General features: G+C 35.3%; 1 protein-coding gene across 1 annotated transcript; it reads left to right on the top strand.

Annotated features, from left to right (window-relative positions):
- The first annotated feature begins 362 nt into the window (after nt 1-362).
- Nucleotides 363-20,124, top strand: Sap30 (SIN3-associated polypeptide 30). The gene is made up of 4 exons (XM_083130346.1): nt 363-532; nt 7,358-7,577; nt 18,157-18,372; nt 19,486-20,124. The coding sequence occupies exons 2-4, from the start codon at nt 7,407-7,409 to the stop codon at nt 19,612-19,614; spliced, it is 516 nt and encodes a 171-aa protein (XP_082986472.1). The 5' UTR covers nt 363-532; nt 7,358-7,406; the 3' UTR covers nt 19,615-20,124.
- The last annotated feature ends 3,573 nt before the right edge of the window (nt 20,125-23,697 follow it).

Below are 23,697 nucleotides of genomic sequence, written 5' to 3'. Positions count from 1 at the left end.
GAAACATAGGGAAATTCTGGCGATCCTCATTGGTTGAGTTCAGAAAGGCCGCAAAAATTTGTCAAATAGTAGGCGAGATTCCACTTCAGTACATCCGCTGAACTAGCCAATAAGGAATTCCCTGACGTATTAACGCGGGAAAGGGGCCACTACGGAGAGCAAGCAGACGAGAGATATTTTATTCGTAATTAAAATGAAAAGTTTGTACTTGAACGAAATAACTAATATACATCTGTATTAGAAGATATATTCTGCTGCTACAAATAATTATTTTTCCTGTCATTTGCTCAAATTTATTATAAAGTAGAGATTCACAGAAGCGAAAATTAAAGGCGGGGTTTCTGTCCGGCTATTTTGAAATAACCCAATCACATACTCACGTATTGACCTCAACATCTGACAACAACATTCGCCATGTAATTTTGAGGAGCCAGCTTTCTGGAAGTGGGACGTGACAACTGCATGTGTGAAAATCTGTAGGGAGATGTAGTGTTCCATCTATTTTAGGAGTGAGCTTTTAGATTTATATTAGGTGAGCCATTTTAATTACAGTTATCGTTTGTGCCAACATGATCATTTTTTTTCATGACGATTAGTGCTTAGCGTGCCTTTAAAAAGAAGGCTCAGCTGTTTTTCCACGAGATTAGTATTCATTGGGATGTTTAAAAGCTTTACCATACTACGTATTTTCTTCAATCTTTGCATTACTGCAGCGCGATTATTTGTTTGCAAATTCTTATTATACCGATAGTTATTGGAATTTTCCTATGCCTGGGTGTCAACTTAGGGGTGCCCGCGTATTTTATATATATAATTATATATATTGTCTTTGTATGCTTCTTATTACCGTAATGTTTATATGGCATTCCCAATAAATGAGAGCAAGTGCTGACATGTTGAGCAAAAATCTGCTTGAAACACTAACACTTCCTACCCTTGTATGTAAAAATATGGGTAACAGTTTCATAGTTCGGAGACACATTTCTTCAATTTTACACAAGAAACTACTTACGGAAATTCGTTTCTCCAAGGTTTACAATGTTCGGCGAGGTATTTTCTTTCATCGTGGAATATATTTGACCGGGATATGATGTATTTTTAAAGAGAAATATCTTACCGACGCACAATTGCCATTGCTTTCATTTGCTTGCCCTACGACAACCGGATGCTGCATACGTTTTATGACGTAAGCCCCTGTCAGTGTTTCAACCTTCTTCTTTTTTTTTTTTTTACTATGCTTTTTAACCAAACCTAACCTAACCTTATCGGAAATGGTTCGTGGGGCTATCGGTCAGCTACCATGCATAATTGTTCATGGGGCTATCCGTCAGATACCCGTGCATAATGTATAATTTCCACAGGTGACGAACAAGATAGCAGGTATTTTTCGGTGAAGAAGGTTTTGAAACACTGCATACGCACAACGTGAGTCAAGATATGCCCGCCATATTGTGTGTTCTGGAAGCGAAAAAGGAATAAAAAAAAACTGAAAAATTGCGCTCGTTCTCATGTAAAAAGCATAATGGCACCTCGAATTATGTTCCGCAAGACACAATTGGTAAGTACGAATCATGCTAAACACAAAATATGCGATTTTAATGTGTCTCCGATCTATGAAACTGTTACCAAAATATGTTTATTGCATTGTCATTTTATAACGTGTGACCAACACATGCAATTGTCTTTTCCTTATTATCATTTTGAAATAATGCTTGCACATGTTCATTTCTGCATGTCTTGCCAAATGAGTTTGTAAGCACAGAAACATGATGATAAAATTTTTCGACTTTATATGTAAGTATACCGTAGTGCAGGGGTGTTTCGAACAGATTGATAGAACTATGGATAATGTTTAATGACTGTGCTAAGAGTTTCATGTGTTTCATATTATGTTGGCAATTTTACTTTCGTAATTTTCACCTAATTGTTTTTAATCCCTTGTGACTTCTGCTTTAATATGTGTGAGATTAATGTGTGGTCTTCCAAGCCGTGGCCACTGTAAGTTAAGTTTTGTTAGACTAGGTATTATGACAGCTCCTGCTATCTTTGTATTCCAATGCCTACTCTATATAAAAGAGAACATTCACATTTATGCGGAGTTAGGGTGTTCACATGCCTATCAAACCAGAAATAAGGATTGTTTAGATGTAATTACAAGAAGAAACATAAAGCCTTCTACTACATGTCAGTTAAGGTTCACGATGCTCTCCCTCTGTCTTTAAGGCAACTGCCCTTTTTAGAATTCAAAAGAAAAGTACAAAAAATATTAACCAATAACTGTATATATAGGGTAGAAGAATTCTTTGAAATTAATTGTATTAGGTAAAATAGTTATGATTGTAAAACAATAATGTTAACAACTAAATTTATGTAAGTGGTGTTACGTTTCTAAAATGCTTTTTGGATGTTTTTTTTTGTAAGATCTATAGATACTTTATATGTATATTTCTGACGATTGTAATACATGTGATGTTCTCACATGTTTCTACAATAAAAATTATTATTATTAATTATTATTGTATGTAGACTAGCTGGTACTACTTTACTATACTGGAGACACCTATCAATGATTTATTTCGCAATTTTTTACATTGCTAACGTACTATTCTGCATTGTGCAACATTTCTTTAGGTGAAATAATGAATTTCTAACGAAAATAATATCTATGTCTTACATTAACGAGTACTTACTGTTGTTCCTTATTTCCAACAAACCATCCACGGGTAGCCCCAAAAACCATTGTCGTTAGCACAAAAATTCACGATAGCCCCACGAACCATCACGGGGACGAGGTATGCCTACTAGGTTAGGTTAGGCCTGTTAGGTTAGGTTCCATTAGCACTTCTTTCGTTCAATTTAGCATATACGGACAATACGAGAGCGTATTGTGCTCTCGTGCAGAAAGCAAATGGCGGCAGCAGCAATAGCGCGTCGGAAATAGATTTTCGTAGAAAACCACATGCATTCACATTAAAATGTATCAAAACTACATTCCCGAACATCAACAACGCTACAGAAAATGATTTGCGTAAGTACTTTATCCTGTAAATTTGAAGAAATCCGTCTCCGGTATAGTAAAGTGTTACCAAAATAATACTTGTACATGTTCATTTTTGCATCTCTTGCCAAATGAGTTTGTAAGCACAGAAACATGATGATAAAATTTTTCGACTTTATATGTACAGTGATGGACAAAAGTATTCATACAAAGGCATTGTCTGAATGAAACATGTTATTATACAAAGATGACCGTAAAGGCAAGTCAAGTCTGTAGCACATATGCTCCATTGGAATGGCAAGAATAGAAACGCAAAGCAATTGTGTGCATGCAATTGAAATTGTCACGATAAATGTGGGTAATCCTTAGATAAACTGCTTTCTGGATGGTCATAAGTATTCATACGCCAGGTTATAAACCCCCAAAAAAGTTCGTGAAACAACCGTTTCCAGCATTCAGTGCCAGATATTTGTTTACTGCACTTGCACCTGTGTAAGGAAGTGGTTGGTTTGGTGTTGGCGTGCTGCAGGAAGTCAAATGGGCCTCAAAGGGAAGGAAACCACGATCGAAGAGAGGAGAATTATAATATCATTATACCACAATAAGAAATCATATTCTGAAATCGCAGACATAGTTGGGAGAAGTCGTGCGACTGTGCAAAGTGTCATCAAACGATATAAAGACACAAAAGTGCTGATAAATAGGGAAAGGGTTGGGCATCCTCAGAAACTTACTTCGAGAGAGAAACAAGGACTGTTGAGAATGATCAAGAAAAACCCAAAATTAACATCATCAGCAGTGTCTGCACATGTTCACGAACACCTCGGAAAACAAGTGTCCTCAAGAAGTATTAGAAGGCTTTTCAACCGAGCAGGGTACAGAGCTAGGGTACCTAGAAGGAAGCCATACACCAGTAAGAAGAACAAGAAGGCCAGATTAACATTTGCAAAGGAGTATGTGAGTAAAAGTTTGGACTTCTGGGATAAAGTGTTGTTTACGGACGAGAGTATATTCAATATTATCCATAGTGATGGTAGAATTTTGGTGTGGAGAAAGCCCAATACTGAGCTTGAGCCTCGAAATCTCCTGGCCACAGTTAAACATGGAGGTGGTGGCGTTATGGTCTGGGGCTGTATGTCAGCCTCAGGTGTTAGAGAACTCGTCTTTATTGAGGGAACTATGGATAGACTGGTCTATTTGGATATTCTGAAGAACAATTTGCAGCAGAGTATCAATCATTTGGGTCTTGGGAATGATTTTCACTTCCAGCAGGACAACGACCCTAAACATACAGCTGAGATTGTCCGCCTTTGGTTGTTATATAATACTCCCCACACACTCAAAACTCCACCTCAGTCCCCCAACCTTAACACCATTGAACATCTTTGGAGCCATTTGGAAACCAGACTCCGAAAACATGACATAACAAGCAAGAATAGACTGAAAGAGATCATTTTGCATGAGCGGCACAATATTACATCTGAAATAACCACACCTCTTGTTCATTCTATGCAAAAGAGACTGACAGCTATTCTCCATAACAGAGGAATGCATACTAAATTATGACGACATGGTATTTGTTTCTTTCTTTTCTTCAAAGTGAACTTTTAGGTTGGTGTATGAATACTTTTGTCCAGCCAATGAAGCGGGTATTGAGAAAGTATTGTATTTTATTTTTCTACAAGCAGCATCTGATATTTATTTTTGTTGTCAATATATCGTTTGGTGCATACATGGTCAAGCATTAACAGTTTTGACTTCCTTATTGTTTTCCTATCTGCTGCAATTCGTCCTTTCTTCCTTTCAGTTCCACTGTATGATTACTTTTGTCCATCACTGTAAGTATACAGTAGTGCAGGGGTGTTTCGAACAGATTGATAGAACTATGGATAATGTTTAATGACTGTGCTAAGAGGTTCATGTGTTTCATATTATGTTGGCAATTTTACTTTCGTAATTTTCACCTAATTGTTTTTAATCCCTTGTGACTTGTGCTTTAATTATTATTGTATGTAGGCTAGCTTCCATATTGAACGTTGACAAACTCATTAGTAGTTGCATAATTCAATGTTTTATTATTTACATCATCATTGCTCAGTACACCTGATAGTAAATAAATTACATTAATACGACATACCTTAATATGGTGTGTTTTTCATTCAACGTTTCAAGCAAACAGTCTTCTTCAGGAAGCAGCTGAAACTTATTCAGGTAAAATTACATGGTTGAAATGTTTTCGAAATAAAAAGGATAGAACTTGGATACTATGTGTCAGCATCATTGGAAATGATTGGAATCATGGCACATTGTGCCCCATTTTGTCCTTTCTACCTTCATAACTTATAGAAACAATGGTGGAAGAAATTCTTCAAAATTATCAGTTAAAGTGGAATCAAAATTTCTGAGGATGCCAGGTAGCTGTGTACCTCAAAAATGATTAAATTACAGATCAAAAGGAAAAAGTAAATTTAGGAAGAACATATCACCGATGAAATTATTAATTTTTGTGGTCAAAGAACAGGCTTTGGTTACAGAGACCTGCAAGAGAAGAACAACACCTTTATAACTTGAACATTTTAACCCTGTATTTTTGTGTGAAGAATTTTTTGCTGCTTGCTGAAGATCAATGCTTATGTGGTTGAAATGTTGAATGAAAACATACCACGAGTTACTTTGTTTTAATTTCAATTTAATGTTGGGAGTGGGTGTTACTTTGTGAGCATAAGATACACCTTCAATTTCGTATAATCACCATCCATCTTCTTTGTTATTATTTGCCAAAAGTGAAAAGAAAGAAAAGATTATCTGCTTATCTACTTTACTTCTCTTGTTTAACCTTTTGTGGGTGGGTGTTGACACTAATTAGTAACTCGTGGCTATTCATTCATTTTTTTGCTATTTTTATTTATCTTAGGGTCTTGTGTTAAATCATGTGTTTTCCTATCCAAATTACATTCCATTTGTTGTCTGTTCTTCAAAATTTATTGTGTGCGATGTTCCTTTACACAAGATGTATTTCTGTTATGAACTTTTAAGATTATGTATTTAGTTCTTACTCGCAAGCACTAGAAATGTGTGTGAGGGGAATTCAATACATTATTTCAACTGAGACGAATTATAGATCACCACAACTGGGTGAGTTTTGAAATTGACAAATCCATGCAGGTAATACAAGATTGTATTGGTAATAAGATTTTGACTTTGTACAATTTTTCATGGGCCAAGTTCCGATTGTATAATACCAGTATCATCATGATACACATTCGTTTTCTACATGAACCTAGTTCTCTGAATTAAAACACGTGCTAAACAGATTTTCTGGTTTATTGGGCAGAGTGATTTTCCATCATGCTCCCATATGCTTACGTGAATAGGTTAGGTAGGTCATGTTTCTCAGCATTAATATTATGCTCTTACATGCTTAGTGTTGCTGCTTTTATGCTTTGAGTAGGTTAGAGTTGATTGTATTTATATTTCCACAGTTTATTTTATCCTTCATGTTTTTCAAACACTTCAGACAGCAGTGACTTACAACTACATACATTTGCTCATTCTCAACAAAATTGCTCACAAATTTATGCCTCTGCGTATTTAAAACACAAATTTCTTCAAACTTCAAGTATACTTCCATAAACATTTCAAAACTATGTTTTTCACATGGAAAACATATGGATATGCAGTAATGCCACCTGTTGTGTGGTCAGTGTGTTGCACTACGAAGACAAAGGTGCATGGTTAAAACCCTGGTTAGGCATGGATATATCATTGTGTTTGCCACATCACAAATTTCTTTATACATCTTCATTGTAACAATTAACACAAGGGGTAGAAAAGTTATGTAACAAAGGTAGAAATTAAATCATGCAGGAAAGTGTTGTAATGTGAAGGCACCTAAGGTACCTCAGAATGGATGGAAAATTGTCTTGACCAGAAAATGTGGTAAGTTATCAGAAACCTTCCTCACAATGACATGCATAGAATTTGACTCCTGTACAAAATGCATGTGTATCGTGATATTGGAACTTAACCAAGATGATAATGTCCCCAGCAAACTCTCTAACTAAAGTGCACAGACATTTGTTTTCTCTTTTGTTTACCCTTCTCCCATGCCTTTTGACGGTGCCGCACAATATAGGAACATGGAAAAATAGAAGCAGCTGGTTGCATTGTCCACACTCTCCACTTGTTTATGGTTGAAAATTCATCCACACCACCACAGGGGCATTCTTTTCTTGGCCAAACTGTACACAAACTGAACTTGGGCTCATAATAATCGCCAAATGGCAACTTTCCACTTTGAAACCTTCCATTCCAAAACTCACCAGCTTTGTATTATTATTATTATTATGTTTTTTGCAGATTGTTTTGATTTTTAAAGTGGATTACTGTCTTCTGACCACTGTAAAATATGAATGGGTTCAGTACTGGGGAGGAGGATTCACGAGGCCCACCGGACCAAATTTGTTGTCTTATTGACGACGGTGAGAGATGCTTGCGGCCGGCAGGAAATGCATCTTACAGCAAGAGAATACAGAAGACTGTGACGCAGAGGAGGTTGAAACTTCAGCTTGATAACTCTGTAAGTTCTGCTGAATTCCTTCTACGTTAGTGCATTCTAAAACATTGGTTCCCAAAGTGTGCGTGGCAGTACCCTGGGCTGCCGTGGAATGTTTTAAAATATTTTCACTGAAATAACACTTACTTGTTAGTCTACACTTTTTACACAAAATATTTTTGAATTTGAAATATGTGTTTATTTTTTAACTTAAGACAAGGAACTTAACCATACTATCTGAGCATTTGCAAGTGTTGGATAGGCCTACATTCTGTCTTGGCTACAGTGGAAAAATGTTGAAACACTGAGGGTGCAGTTTGGGAATGGGAACCACTGTTCTAAAATATTTGGGAACGACTTGAGATGACCGGACCCCTCTCCGATTTTCTTCATATTTGGCATACTCACTATTTGAGGCTTCCTAATCACGAATCTAAAGTTAAAATTTGTCAGAAACGTCTAGAAATTGCAAAATAAGCGAAAATAAGGCGTTAGTTTCCGGAATGAAAACTGTCGATTTTCGTAAAAATTTTTGTTTCACAACCAAATATATATATTCCTGATACTACCATGACACCAAATTTTAACTATGTTTGCCTACCCTAACCGAACTAACCTAACCACGCACCAATGGTTTGTGGGGCTAGCGCCAATGGTTCGCAATTATTTCCAATTTCTAGATCCTGATACTACATGGACACCAAATTTTAATTGTTTATTGTTGTTTATTGATTTAGTTTATTTTACTTCGCGTTTTGTGCCTCTTGGCTAATTTGCGAAGATGGGGATGAGTGATGAAAGGATGAAATTGATGAATGGACATTCACAAACAACCAAGCCCGACCGGGATTCGAACCCGGGACCCTTGGCGTCGCAGCACGATGTGCTAACCACTCGGCCACAGGGTTAACTATGTTTTAACTATGTTTGCCTAACCTAACCATGCGCCAATGGTTCGTGAGGCTAGTGTCAATGGTTCACAATTTCTAGACGTGACCTACAAATTTTAACTTCAGATTCGTGATTAGGAGGCCTCAATTAGTGAGTATGTCAAATATGAAGAAAATCGGAGAGGGGTCCGGTCATCTCAAGTCATACCAATATTTGTTCATTCAGTTGATAGGCGAGACTAAGGATTTATATGCAATTGAACAATATGGCAAATAATAGTTTTGCTGAAAATGTATCAAAACTACTTATAACTAGGGCTTGGAAGCTGATGAAAAATCATATTGAAAACAGTGGTAAACCTGATATCAGTAAGTTTCACTTCAGTTAAAACCAGAAAACATTATTTTTGTTTTGCATTTATCAGCTTTTTTCGTTTTTTTTTTTCGTTTTCATTGCATTTTTCTTCATATTTGAAGCTTCTGTTTTCTCCTCCCTTGTTGTTTCGTGAATTTTAAATGCATCTGCTAGCATAACTTACATATTTAAACTTCCTGTGCCCAGTTTGCCCAACGCGTGTTCAATTTTAAAAAAGCGTTAAATCAACAAACCTCTGATGTCGTCGTTAAATCTAAAGACACACTCTTTTGCTTCATTAAAATGCTTAACAGTGCATTGTGTTGTCGGAAATAAGATGTCGGCATTGCATGTGCCAGCTGTTGTGTTGAAAGGTGAACACATTATGCAATGCTCCACGTTGCGGCACCACAAAAACAATGCAATGCCCCACGTTGCGGCTACACAAAATGCAATGCAACGCAACGTGCCACCACTCGTAAGTAACTCCAGGGTATGGAGTTGCGAATTGGCAACACACCGCTCCTTGCTCCGGCTGGTCAGCTGGGAGCACCAGTTCTCACCCAGGGATCAGGATTAAGACGATCCGCCCTTCCTCCAGGAAGGTAACCACCGAATTTCGACACGTGACAGTAAATAAAATTCCAAATACTTTATAATTAAAATGTCCAAAATCTTTAATCACGAATCGTGCGCGTACATACTGATTCGCACAAGTTAAAAGTTATAATTTGTTGGGTCATGCACGCTCGCAGGCAGTGATAAGCAATTTATTTAACACGAGAGTCCACGCACCGCCTTCACAGTTAATAGCAAGACCTCAACTGCTACCTCAAGCGCGAGGCGCAGCATAACAGATTGTTCTAACTTACAATACAAACTCATAACATAAAATAACACAAGAAAAACTGGTAATTTATACAACACATCAATGTTAATTAGCGATAGTAAGCTTTGATTGTGGTTGGCAACAGTTAAAAATGCCAACTTGGAAGTTTTTACATCGCCAAGAACACGAAGCGTGGTTCCCCCACTCCTAACATAAACAGCCAATAGATATACGATATTTTATTGAAAACGAGGGACAAATACTTTGCTATAATATTACAATATTAAACTATATAGAAATAACTAAACTGATATTATCAAATAAATCATATTTACCCTTGCACATAAAAAAAGTGATTAAATAAAGATTTAGTTTATAACGAAGACAAATTGCTTCAATCTTGTACATTGTTGAACAAAAATCGATATTAAGAAGAAATGTATTTAACTTGTGCTTGAAAAACATTGAAAATGTTGCATATATTATTTGGGATAATTATTAGCCTATAAATTCTGAATGTTGCAAAAATACGCGAATAATATTAAAACGTAAGATAAAACTTAAATATATACATGAATTATAAAAACAATTAAGTATAAATAATTTAATCCAAGTTCTTAACTTGAAAGTATACGAATAAGATAAATGCCAATATAAAACTTGAATCTGCCTAACATGGCGGTCGTTACAATTATTTGCATATCATCGCAAGATGTACACTAGTTCGATTTCTTTCTGAAGCAAAAATTATTTTCCCATTTCTTATTTCATATTATAAATTTGTGCTGCAAATCAGAAATCACATGTAAGTTAAATGAGAAATATTGTATCAATGTACTTTTTAAGGTTTCAATAATGGCATCGTTATCATCACACCTTATTCAAATTTCATTAATTTTGCCTGTTGAGCCAAAAATATATGCTTATAATTATATTATATGAACTTGATTTTTTTAAAATGCATATTGGACTTCCACCTTCAATGCACTGTAACCATAAACACAAAATATCGCATGACTTTTTAAAATAATGTAACCTCCTTTTGCATATTTCAATTTGGATAAGTTAAAGTTATTCACCAAAATATTTGGTGTCGTCATCGATGCAGTTTTCCAGTGGGTCACAATAAACTGGAGAAAGTTGTAGTTTTTTGTGTTTATGTTTGTGTCTGACCATTCCAATTTTATCTTGGTTTTTTTAACTGAAAAATGTCAGAAAACATAGGAGATAAAATTAAAATGATGCAACTGTCCTAGAAATAGGCAATACATGTTCTCTACTCTCATTTAATGTAAAATAAATCTGTGACATTACACAATGTAGCCCGCAATCTTTCAAAGTAGTAGGGAATTGTTCTTTCAAACTTTTTTAATTATTATCCACCTACTCCAATTAACGTAATGGAAAAAATTGATTTTGCAGTGAAGAGAGTGCTCGATACAAATGTTCATCATTCTATATTCTGAATCACAGTGTGTGCAACCACAAGCGGCTAGCGACAGATGTAGTAACTTGGAGACAAATGCTAAAAGCACCAAACCTGACCTGCCTAACCTAACCAAGTACAGAAATAAAGAAAACCTGCCTAACCTAGTTACTTATTTACTTCGTAGCTGTACTTAAGTACTGTACACTTCTGTTCACAGAAATTGGCACACACGTTTGAGTTGAAGTCTAGCTTCGGGTCTGGCAGTACAGCCGAAGTAAGTGTTCGGAAACCAGCAGTGTTGCTTACTATCAAACATTTTAACCACATGCATGGAATTTTGTGTCTCTGACTCAAAGAAAAGGGCTAACGGAAAGATTGCAGCGTAAATATTAATTAACTGGACTGTCCAAGTCTACATTGAAAGTAATGTAAATGCGAAAAAATTGTGAAAAATTTATTTAAAAAAAACTCATTTTTGACGTTTGTGAAGAAGTGGTTATCACAATGCGTTAGAATGCGAACACCCCGGGTTCGAATTTGGCCTGAGCTTGGGTGTTCTTTTTGAGCTCCCCTCCATCGTAGCGAGTATCCGAAAAAGGAAGAAAAGCAACACTAAATAATTTTTTTTCTTTCGGAAAAAGTTTTATCCTAGCCCGGGAAAAGGCTTGAAGAATATATAAACACCTTCCCCATCCACTTTGGCTAACATAATCGCAAAGTCGGCACTGAATATGTTATGGGAAAAATATAGAAATCCGAAGCAAGAAGAGTTTGTCAGCCAGGGAGGTACATGAGAGGAGGTGCCCCTCCCCCACAAACACACACACATCAGTCATCCAGGCTATTAACAATAAGTCAATGGTTGTCTCATTTAACTTTTAACAGTACATGGAATTTTTGTAAAATGAAAATTGTCGGGCTTTCCTTTTTTACACGTGCACGTTGGTTTCATAATGGAGCCAAAAAAAAAATAGAATTGTGACTCGTAAAATCACTACCGGTTGAATTAACTCTTCTCTTTGAAATAAATAGTTTAAAAATAATGTAATATATGTGCCGTTGCTTAATAAGATTCCTCGTTACAGCAGAATCCACTATGTTGATGGAAGCTAGAACACGATTATCATTTAGGGTTGGAAACACTCACCTTCGCAACGTTTTCCTTCATTTTCATGCACAAGCTTGACTTGTATTCTGTCAGCAATGTGCACAGCATATAAAGACTATCTGATGAAGCATATTGCTTTCAAATTAATGTAATTAGAGAGAAGCGACATCAAAAGTTTCAAGCTGGACAGGAAAATATGCATTCTTTCGGAGAAATTACTCAAATAGCTTGGTTTCTTCACCCTGGCTTGTGGCCATTTTGGTTAAAGGCCAGCTTTAAGCTGAAATCCTAGGTTCGAATCCCTGTCCCCGTGTCTCCAAAATATTTTTTCTCACCAAATGTGTGCTACATAATATATGTTATTCTCGTCACACCAATTGCAGCCTGAGACTTTGTTATTATTTGCATGCCAGTAAGAAAATTTGTATTGAGACTATTACTCGTTCAGAGAACGTGACTGTTACTAGAGACTACTTGAAATTGAGATTTTTTAGTTGCTGCTAAGCCTCGATATTTACAACAAGTGCTAAAATTGAAAATTGTTGTGTGATAAAACACACCGTTAATATTCTCAAGAAGAAAACCACTGAAATTAAATAAGTAAGTTGTGAGGAACATCAGCAGATGTATTTTAAGATGTCTCCCTCCTCGTTTTATAGATAGATAGATATTTACAAGAGACCCACTCGATGAATGCTCGCACCTTAAGAGTAATTTTCAGATGGGAAAGAAAAAAGCATGGTCCAAATTGTAAAGTCAAGACGTGCGCAGATTGTAGATGTTATTATTATAAATAAACAGAATTACCTAAACATCACTCATATGGCACTTAGAATAGAGCTGTAAAATATGTGTTTTGGATTTTTAGCTGTTTGAATTATTATTCTTATATTAAACTTCTGCTTTCGAGGTGCAATTTGAGCGAGACAGCTGAATCCGGACTTTAATCTAATATTAATCTCAATACAACCATTGCAGTATAGGGAGATGAAAGGGACAAATATGTTGTTTCCATTCACATTATATTCGAAAGTATATTTTGATATTTCAGTTTATTTTGACCATCGATGTATAATATGTAATTTTGAAAACCCCCAAGGTTCAATTCAATAGCAAACATTCAGATGAAAAAAAAAAATATGGTGCTAACGGGAAACCTATATTTCTGCACTTTTAGAGGTTACATAGAGAAGGTAAAATTATATATACACATTTATTTAAAATATTTCTTGATTTTTACAGGGGCACGTGGGAAAGTGATTTTTTTTCTAAACTTATCAGAAGTCTCGCGATGGAACTTACAATTGCAAGTGAGATCTGAACCACTGTGTGCCTGCCACCTGCTATTGAACCCAGAGCCACTCTATTACAAGGGGACTAATTTACAACACAAGATACAAAAGTCTCTCTTATGTCACGAAATTTATCAATTTCTAATTTAGCTCACGATGAAGCTGGAGAACTACAAAATTAACTGTCCAAACAAAAATAAATTAAATTAATAATTTTCCAACAACATAAAAATCAAATAATCCATATTCCTAGATAAAAAAGAGATGGGCAAACTTTCCATCATGTTTATGAACTATATAATCGCCGAATATAGTGCTTTCCTTGGTAACAGTTTGATATAGGGACAACGCATTTCTTGAATTTTCGATTCTCTCTCATCTTTCTCATTTTCTTCTCTTTTCCTGCTCCTTTTCGTTTATATCCTTGAGAGAGAGAGAGAGAGTCCTTTTTTTTTAACGAAAGAGAAAGGAAGAGAGAAAGAAAAGTTTTACAGGAGAAACTACTTACGGAAATGAGTTTCTGTGGCATTTTCAAAGTTCGTGGAGGCATTTTCTTTCATCGTTGAATCTATTGGACCAGGAATTCATGTATTTTCGAAGAGAAATATATCTCTGATGCACAATTGCCATTCTTTTCTCTACGTGGACCGGATGTTCCATACGTTTGATGACTTAACCCCCTGTCAGTGTTTCCAACCATGTCGTTTTGCAAGAAGTGAAGGTGACTTTTCTTTTTGAAAGCTGTATCACATTGTTTTACGAACAAAATTTTAACTATGCTTGCCTAACCGAACCTAACCTTGCCGGAAATTGTTCATGGAGCTATTCATCAATAGTTTTTGGAGCTATGCATGAATGTTTTGGTTTTTAGTTTTAACTATGTTTGCTGAACCTAACGTAGCCTTCCGTGGATTTTTCGGTTAAGAAGGTTGGAAACACTGCATACACACTGATGATCCACGACGTGCCAAGCTGTGCCCGCCATATTGTGCCTTACGAAAGCGAAAAGAGGAAGAGCAATAAATACTCGTAATGTGAAAAATTGAAATTATTTTCGTGAGGAAAGCAAAATCACACCTTAAAGAATGTTTCGCAATACATAATAGGTAAGTACCAATGTCAAACAAGACAAAATGAACGAGTGAAAGGTGTTTTCCCCATACCAAAATGGTACACTTTCTTTTTATACAAACACTACTAGAAAGCAATTTTAGTTGAAAGTAGTATTTTTAATTCTTAGTAATAACTCCTGCAACCGGATCAAATTATATTCCTTGACGTTTACAAAATTACAGATTTAGAAGAGAGGCTTGATCCAAACACTTACTCGTCCACTATGAAGTAACTCAAACAGCTAATCATCCAAAACAAATATTTTACAGCTCTATTCTAAGTGCCATATGAGTGATGTTTAGGTAAATAATTGTAGTTACTGATTAATTCTGTTTGTTTATAATAATAACATGTACAATCTGCGCACGTCTTGACTTTACAATTTGGACCATGCTTTTTTCTTTCCCATCTCGCATTCCAACACAAATTTTTCGCATTTACATTACTTTCAATGTAGACGTGGACAGTCCAGTTAATTAATATGTACGCTGCAGGCAGTCTTTCCGTTAGCCCTTTTCTTTGAGTCTGAGAGACACAAAATTCCGTGCATGTGGTTAAAATGTTTGATAGTAAGCAACACTGCTGGTTTCCGAACACTTATTTCCGGTGTACTGCGAGACCCGAAGCTGGACTTCAACTCAAACAAGTGTGCCACTTTCTGTGAACAGAAGTGTACAATAAAATATGTTATTTACCTAGTATAATGTGAGTCTTAATATAATCACAAAATCAAAACAATTATTATGCAGCATACTGAAAGTGGGCTGACTAATAACGGTGCAAATGGAAATTAAATCTTATTCGTAACAAATTGAAAGAGCACTTAAAAATTGAAACAAATAATTAACAGTTACATGTACAAGGTGCATTTATGAACGACTACAATTTCATCACATAATATAGATTACTATACATATGTATGTTGTTTCATTAAGAAAAAAAGCTTGAGGTCCTAAGCAGTTTCTGGTATATAGTTTCGTGCATGGACATTGTAACATTTTCACACTGTGCAGTGACCTAAAACACACTACCATCCATTCAGAAATTATTCCTTGTACTCTACGTATAAGTGGTAATGATATTGTCTAAGAGTGCATTTGTTTTTTGTTTTCTTTCACCAGTTATGGTAAATCTTATACAGGATCAAATATAATATAAAAATATCATATTAATCAACCGTTCCATGTACAAGGTACATTTTCTGAATGACTACAATTTCATCACATAATGTAAAGAACCGTACTACACATATATGTTTCATTAAGATATTGAGCTTAATCCTAAGCAGTTTCAGGTATTGTAGTTTCGTGCATGGACATTGTAAAAGTATGCATATTTGTTTGTAAAGCACACTAACATCCATTCAGAAATTATTCCTTGTACAGTATGTTCGTACAAGTGGTAAGGGTACTGTCTAACAGTGTACTTGTCCTTCTTTTTACCATTTATGATAAATCAAAAATAAAATATCGCATTGTATATATATTTTTTCTTTAAAAAAATATTTGTACAAAACAACACACAACCATTTAGAAACGTCCCTTGTACATATGCATGAACTGAAAGCATACTGTAAACATTATACGTGCCTTCTATTTCATCAGTGATTATTTGGAAACTGTCGATTTCTTGTTTGCAGTGTCACATTCACATCAATGCCAACAGAAGTGACTTGCAATATTTACATATTATTTAATTGCCGTGGCACACCAAGTTAAGTTATGCATGGTGTACATTTTGTGAAATGTTCTCTTTTGTTGAGGAAAATTGTTATAGCAAACACACGTTCATTTCCACCTTTAGGCCTCTTTTGAAATGCCATTTCAATATAATTAAATTTATCAAACTTCAAACAGATTACCCTAACCTAGAACAGTAGTTTTTATTTATATATTTATGATCTTGTATTGTCAGTCGGCAGGCACGCATTTAAATCTAACTTCCAAAATTACAATGTAACTGTTAATAATACTTAACATTTTTGGTGTGCGGACGTATATACCTAACTAACATTACTTTATTTATTGCTGTTCCTGGGATTTCATACAAAACATGCTCAGAACAAATGTTTCGGAAAAATGCACTTACGCACAGTCTACTGTCCACGGCACAACCAATCAAAACGTTGGATTTCTCGTATCAAAGTATGAGAATAACAAGGAATCAAAGCAAAACGCCTCTAACATGTCATTAGTTATCGGGCCTATCATATTGCTTGAGCGAACATTAAAAGTTTAACAGGCTGCTAAGATTTTAGTGATGCTTGAGCGAACCGGGCACTGAACTTACATATTTAAACTTCCTGATATGGTCTCTTTAGCAAGTTTGCCATTATTTTAACTGAAATGTTTGGCAATGCATTAAATAATTTATTGTGGTAAATTTATTTTTCCTCCAGCAAACTTAAAATACTTTGTGTGAAGCCTACTTTGAGGTTCCCTTGGCAGCCTGTATTATCACTTTAATCTTTGGTTTTAAAGTAAAATTAGTCACAATATTTAAAGAATATATAATCTGATGTACGCAAAACACTGGTCGACTACTGTGTCATGGAAAGTCCACTCTGAAAGAAGATGAATGATTTTTACAGAAACACTTGCAGTGTATTTTAATGTAACCCTGAAGTAAAAATAAAGATAACTAACTACATTAGCACTTAATTGTTTTTATCCCTTTGCTTCAGTAGTTTAAACCACCAAACAACAGGTTTTATCGAATTATTCAACTACTCTTTTGTAATTTATTAAAAAAGTAAGCTTTCATTTTGAGAACAAAAATTATTTTTAAAGAATTTTAAGGTCGTTAAGTCATTTGTTTGGACATTTTTTAGGTCCTCAACTTCTGAGCCCTACTTAATAACAGCTCATGTTCCAATACCCCCCCCCCCCCCAAGATTTACACAGTCCCTTCTACTTTTGTTTCTATGTACTACATTGTAGATGGACAAAGATCTCTACCATTATGTGTTGTAATAGGTATGATTTCCATGTTGGAAACCTTAGGTATAGTTACTTTCGTTTACTGACCTCCACAATGTGCTATGACGCCAGGGGCTCGGAGAGAAATACAGCCCATGAGTGCCAGTTCCTACCTACTTTTTCACCTTATAACCAGCTTGAGATTGACGTTCTTCTAAATACTCACATGTCTGAATTGACGATACAATTGTAAGCGAGTACACTGGACTCTGTAAATTTTGAGCTTCATCACATCACTAGCAAGTGGTAATTGGGAAATGCAATGTTAATTAGATTTTTGGTATTTAGCATTGCTTTTCTGCCATTTTTGGCTAATTGAGATGATGATATGACGAAGTTGAGGAAGGGACACTCGCAAAAACTCATGCTCAGGCTGGGATTCAAATCCAGGACCTCTGGAATCGTAAGATGCTGTGCTAACCACTCTGCCACAGAGGCCGGCAAAGTTCTATTGAGTTAATTTCATGGTTCTGTCGACTACCATTCTAAACTGAAATTTCCAAATCTGCAAAATTCTGTTGAGTGAATTTTATTTGAAGTAATAGGTTATTTTTAAAAGTTTTATAGGCATTAAATTAACTATTTAAATTGTGTGTACATTTTTTTCAGGCACTCCATATTTACATATGCGACTACCATAAAAGTGTCATCCAATCTGCACGTACGAAACGGAGACGCAAGGATTCAGAGGACGATTCCAATGAGACCGATACTGATCTTCCTGAAGTGGATTTGTTCCAACTGCAAGTGAATACTCTTCGGCGTTACAAGAGGCATTATAAGGTGGCAACACGACCGGGACTTAACAAAGCTCAGTTGGCAGATGTAAGTAGAGCTGTTGTCGTAAGTCGCTGAATAGAGCTGTTGTCTTAAATCACTGAATTATATTCTGCTTATAAAGTTAATGTAGGAAGATAGCACAAATCCGACCTACATGGCAGTGACTAGCACAGCATGCTATGGGTTTGAATCTCAGCCGAGACATGGGTGTTCTTTGTGAGTGTCCCTTCATCATATAATCATTCACCCTCATCGTCACGATTAGCCAAAAGTTGCAGAAAAATGATGTTTAAATAACAAAAATAAAATTAAAAGTACAGTGGACAGTAATGATCTCGGGTGGAAGAGTTTAATGTGGATTTCTTTAACTTGTAAGCGGTCGCGTGGGTCATCATGACCCACACCTAACTTTGGTTTCTGTATCAATCCGTTAGGGTTCGAGGTAAGTGGGTCATACTCGCAGTAGCTTCTTATCGCCTTCCTCCCCCCACAGTCCCACAGGTGATATTCGGTTTGCGTTCACGTGTCGGCAGAAAACATTGTGGACCCACCACGACCATTTACGTTTGTGCAAGTATACAGTGCTGGACATGGAAAGAAACTAATTATGACCTATTTCATACAGAAGTGTGCTATATTTCTTTCATTATTATATTACTATTAAAAAACTCATTCTTTTTTTTCTAAAGATATACATATTATTTGAGACAAACACAGAAGTGGTGCATTTATTCAACATGTATTTACAAATATTACTAAGAATACAAAAATGTTAGTAAAAATAAGTATATACATTTATTTATTTGCCTAATGATGTAAAATAAATAAGACAAAACAAAAAAAGATCTTTAAATTATTTCTCTTGTAATCTATGGTTATTACCACCATTGACGTTTCAGGAGAACACATGCTCCTTTGGCGCTTTGTTCAAAGAATAGTGGTAGAATCCATATCAGTACTTTAGAATACTTTTTTACAAATTTATCCAATTCTGAAAATTTCCACAAAAAACTACCCAGCAAAAGCTGTATAAGCGTGCCAAAATCCCATAGCGAAAGAGTTAAGAGGTATAGGTGAATGAAAAAAATTTCACTTAACCCTATTATGCACCCATAGCCTCATGCTACATTTTAACTTTTGAATTATTTTTTTTTTCAGACCTTAATGAAACACTTCAAAACTATACCAGTTGTTGAGAAGGAGGCCCTTACGTTTTTTATATACATGGTTAAATCCAACAGCAACAAATTGGACCAAAAGAACGGCGTTAATGCTGATACTTCGTAGCTGTGGTGTATTTTTTTAGACAACGTGTACAGACGACTGTGAACTGGCTTCATTAAGCAGTAGTGTTTGTGTGGATGTGATGTACATTTGTGTAAACATTTGAGTGTAAGTGATGTAAAAGATAGAATTGTTACCCCAGTGTATGTGACTTTTATAAGTGAAATCTTCAAAGATGCAGATCAAACTTTGTTTTTTGTGTATTTAATTTTATGTGCAAATGTTTTCTGTGACTTCTCCAGAAAATAATGTAAATGTGTAAATGAGTTCCCGTTCTGTGCTGACATTGTGTATCATGTACTTTCATATGACTATTATTACTTTCTGTCATGAAAATTGTCAATTGAGTATGGTCACCATACAGTGGACTAATTTTATGTTTCATAAAGCATTTTTGTTGTAATTTCTGTACAGAGAGACTTTAATATGAGTTGATGCTTCACTTGATCTGTAAACATTGATTGTCTATTGTTCTGTTTACATTATGAAAAAATGAAATGCTGATGATCTTAATGTACAATTGCATTTTTAACTCACTACAAATATGCAAGAAACCTTCTTTGTGTTGAAAACTGGTTTCATTCGGAAGAGGGATACAGTTGGCTCTTTTTAACCCTTTCTGGAGTTTTTGTCAGGAAACAGATTTTTAGTGTTTTTTTTAAATATCATAGAAAATAGAAAAAAACATTTTTTTTCTAAAATCTACACTTCCTCTTTCTACAGATTTATAGTGTTACATTTTATGTAAATTGTTCTCACATTTACAATTTCTTTTTTCTGTAAAAAAAAATTCAAAAGTAAAAAAAAATAATTTTACATTGTTTAGCCTACTGAACACCTATTTTGAATAGGAAACAAAATTAATTCATGAAAATAATGTAAAAACTTTCTATTAGAATCAAAATCACTCCTATCTGCAAAATCTGAAGAACCATCATATGAAATTTTCACAATATGGATGTAAATGGTGTTCTTAAGAGTATAAACGAAAGTGCAATTTAATTTGACAAGTAAAATTTAGCAATGAAGAAAACATGACAGCCAGCTGTTGAAATTTGAAAGAGGTGGTTACAACACACGTGAACAACAGATGCAGTGCAATCATAACCAGTTGCTCATTCACAATTTCATTTTATAGTGAACGAAGGCTATGCCAGTCACACTTCTTTTTGGAAAGTAATTGTACGACTGGCTAAGCCCATCGCTCGTCCAGATAGGGTTAATTCAAACTCCGAGGGACCACGAGAAATGTTTGAATTATGCAAACTTCAAATTAACAAGCATGCATTATTAAAGTAAACTAATAAAAAAACTAATGTTCTACAAGATAAACGAAAATAATGAACATGCAGTGACCCTCACTAAAAATTGCTGTATTTTGTGCATAGTCCTATAGTGCAAGTCAAAACCAATTCCTCTCACAACTACCAGTAATTGGAAAATGTGTTTAGGTAAGTACACTGTATTTACACACAAAATCACATACATATGCAACAACATTAGCTACCTATTCTCACTTAAAGAAATTGGTGATTTTTTTTTTTACATAGAGCATCTACTTTTTTTTTCTCTGATGTTAAAATAGTACACTGGAATCCGATCTTATGTTCCCGGATTATACATTTCCCCATATTATACTTTCAATTGTGATGGTCCCATCAAAGAAAATTGTTATAAAATTTTCCTTGATTTTACATTTTATATAATTTTTTGTTCAACCTGGTCCCTTAAAAAATGCACAATCGAGGTTCCATTGTATACATGTCATGCTTTAACATTGCAAACAATGTACCCAGATTAATCACAACTGACAAGAGAGGGCAGATAAGAACAGTGGCGGCTGGTGGTCTGACTTTATGGGTGTGCACTTCAGCATCACGTCCGGAAGAAGTGTTCTATCACTCCTCTCAAATACTCGCTCCCTTTTTTGCATCCATAACGATGCTAAATGTATTGATAACCCAAGTTATGAACACCTTTTACTGAAAATGAGGCTATGGAAGAGTTTTGTTTCATGTAAAATATTATTTTTCACAAATTTGAAATACCGCGGCGAATTTTCAGTATCACGAAAGGAGCGATGTTATTGGGTATAGATAATTCAACATTCGATAACCTGATAAAATCACTATAAACATAGAAATTCCTATCTACAATATTCAATATTATTGTCGATTTGCAAAATATTTAGTAAAAACTTCCCCATCCCCCTGCTCCACTGATAAATGTAAACAAGAATAACAACATTTCCATACATCACACAAGCAGGATCGGGCGACTACCCAGGGTGCCAAATCTTGATTAGAGCCAAATCCTAAGTGTGAGTTTATTCTTTAAGTCCACTTTATGCACAGAAAAGCAAATGGAGACAGACTATTTACAATTAAAGAGGGGTCCAAACCACTATGTGCCTCCATGGGCTGGAGTTGGATTTATTGTTGACAAGAATTAATTGAAGCTACTGCTGAATAACTTAAGTATATTGCAAAATCATCTAAGCTAAGAGATTATTGTTGTTTTGATGCCATTATGTAGGTATAAAATAAACACATGCCCTTAATACAGGTGTTCTTTAGCAGCATTATAGTATTTTTAAAATAAGGCTATTATTTTTCGTCATTAAAACCGTAAATATATAACATGGTTATGATTTATATTTGAGGAATGTGGATAGTAGTGGACCCCAAAATTCCATCTTGCCCAGGTGAAAATTTTATCTTGAGCCACTCCTGCAAACAAGGTAGCTGATCCAACATCATTCAGAAAATCAGTTGAAATCTATCTAGTAGTTATTTATTTCTAACGACTGACTGACCAAACCAACTAACTCCCTAGCCTTCTTAAACCCGAAGGTTCATGGCTGCAGCAACACAGGCCTTCCATCTTTCCCTATCTTGAGCAAGTTCTATATACTCTTTTCCATCCCTACCGATTTCCCTTAGGTCCATCTCAACGTTGTCCCTCCATCGTCGTCTTGGCCTTCCTACAGGTCTCTTACCATCAGGTTTCCCAACAAGAATCCTGTAAACTCTTCTTTCCTCTCCCATTCGTGCCACGTGGCCTGCCCACCTAAGTCTTCTTGATTTAATTATTCTAATAATATCTGGACATGAATGCAAATTATGTAGTTCTAAATTATGTAACCTTCTCCACTCACCTGTCTCCTCATCCCTTTTAGGTCCAAAGATTTTCCTAAGGATCTTATTTTCAAATACTCGCAATTTATGTTCCTCTTTCAATGTAAGGGACCAAGTTTCGCATCCATATAATACTACAGGCAAAATTACTGTTTTGTATATTTTAACTTTTAGTTTCTTAGATATTAAACGAGAAGACAAAAGTTTATGAAGAGAGAAGTAACATGCATTTCCTGAATTAAGCCTACTTTTTATTTCCTCTTTAATATAATTTTCATTTGTTAATATTACTCATAAGTATTTGAATTTGGAAACTGGTTCAAACAAGTTGTTATCAATAATTAAATTTTGATTATTACCTAACGCTTGCTTTTGGCCTGTAAGCATATATTTAGTTTTCTCTTTGTTAACTTCCAAACCCATCTCTTTAGCAGTTTTGAAAAATATTTTAGCATTATTCTTAATTGTATTCACATCATCCCCCAGTAAGTCTACATCATCTGCATATGCTAACAACCGAGTCACACCATTTAATTTTAGTCCTTTAGTTTCTTTTACCTTCCTTACAGCATATTCTAAGGCAAAATTAAAGAGCAATGGAGATGCCAAGCGAAATCAAGAAAATGAATAAAAAATATTAAAGAAAATGATAGTACTCATTCAGCCCACACTGCCCTGCTTCATATTTGTCTTGTCCTTCCACCTTATCTGTCTTATTACTGCAGTCGCTGCATGCTTTGCAGAGTAATTAACTTCCCTCCAAATATTAAACAACGTTAAATATTATGTCTGCTTTTGTTATGTATAGTTTTTCCTTTCATCATGCTCACTTTCCAATAAAACAGGAATGAGCTTTTGATAGTGTAACAATTTTGCCACACAATGGAAACAGCTGACTGATCCAAGTCTCTCTCCCCACCCCCCTCTCTGGTGGATAATTCGACGACAG

The sequence above is a fragment of the Lepisma saccharinum genome, chromosome 10 (assembly GCF_977018435.1).
Source record: "Lepisma saccharinum chromosome 10, izLepSacc3.1, whole genome shotgun sequence".
Lineage (NCBI taxonomy): Eukaryota > Metazoa > Arthropoda > Insecta > Zygentoma > Lepismatidae > Lepisma > Lepisma saccharinum.
The sequence above is the reverse complement of the archived record's forward strand: the minus strand, read 5'-3'. Positions and strand labels throughout refer to the sequence as shown.

Coding starts and splice junctions, on each gene's coding strand:
- Sap30 (XM_083130346.1), top strand. CDS start 7,407: ATGAATGGGTTCAGTACTGGGGAGGAGGATTCACGAGGCCCACCGGAC. Junction 7,578..18,156: donor AACTTCAGCTTGATAACTCT/GTAAGTTCTGCT, acceptor CATTTTTTTCAG/GCACTCCATATTTACATATG. Junction 18,373..19,485: donor ACAAAGCTCAGTTGGCAGAT/GTAAGTAGAGCT, acceptor TTTTTTTTTCAG/ACCTTAATGAAACACTTCAA.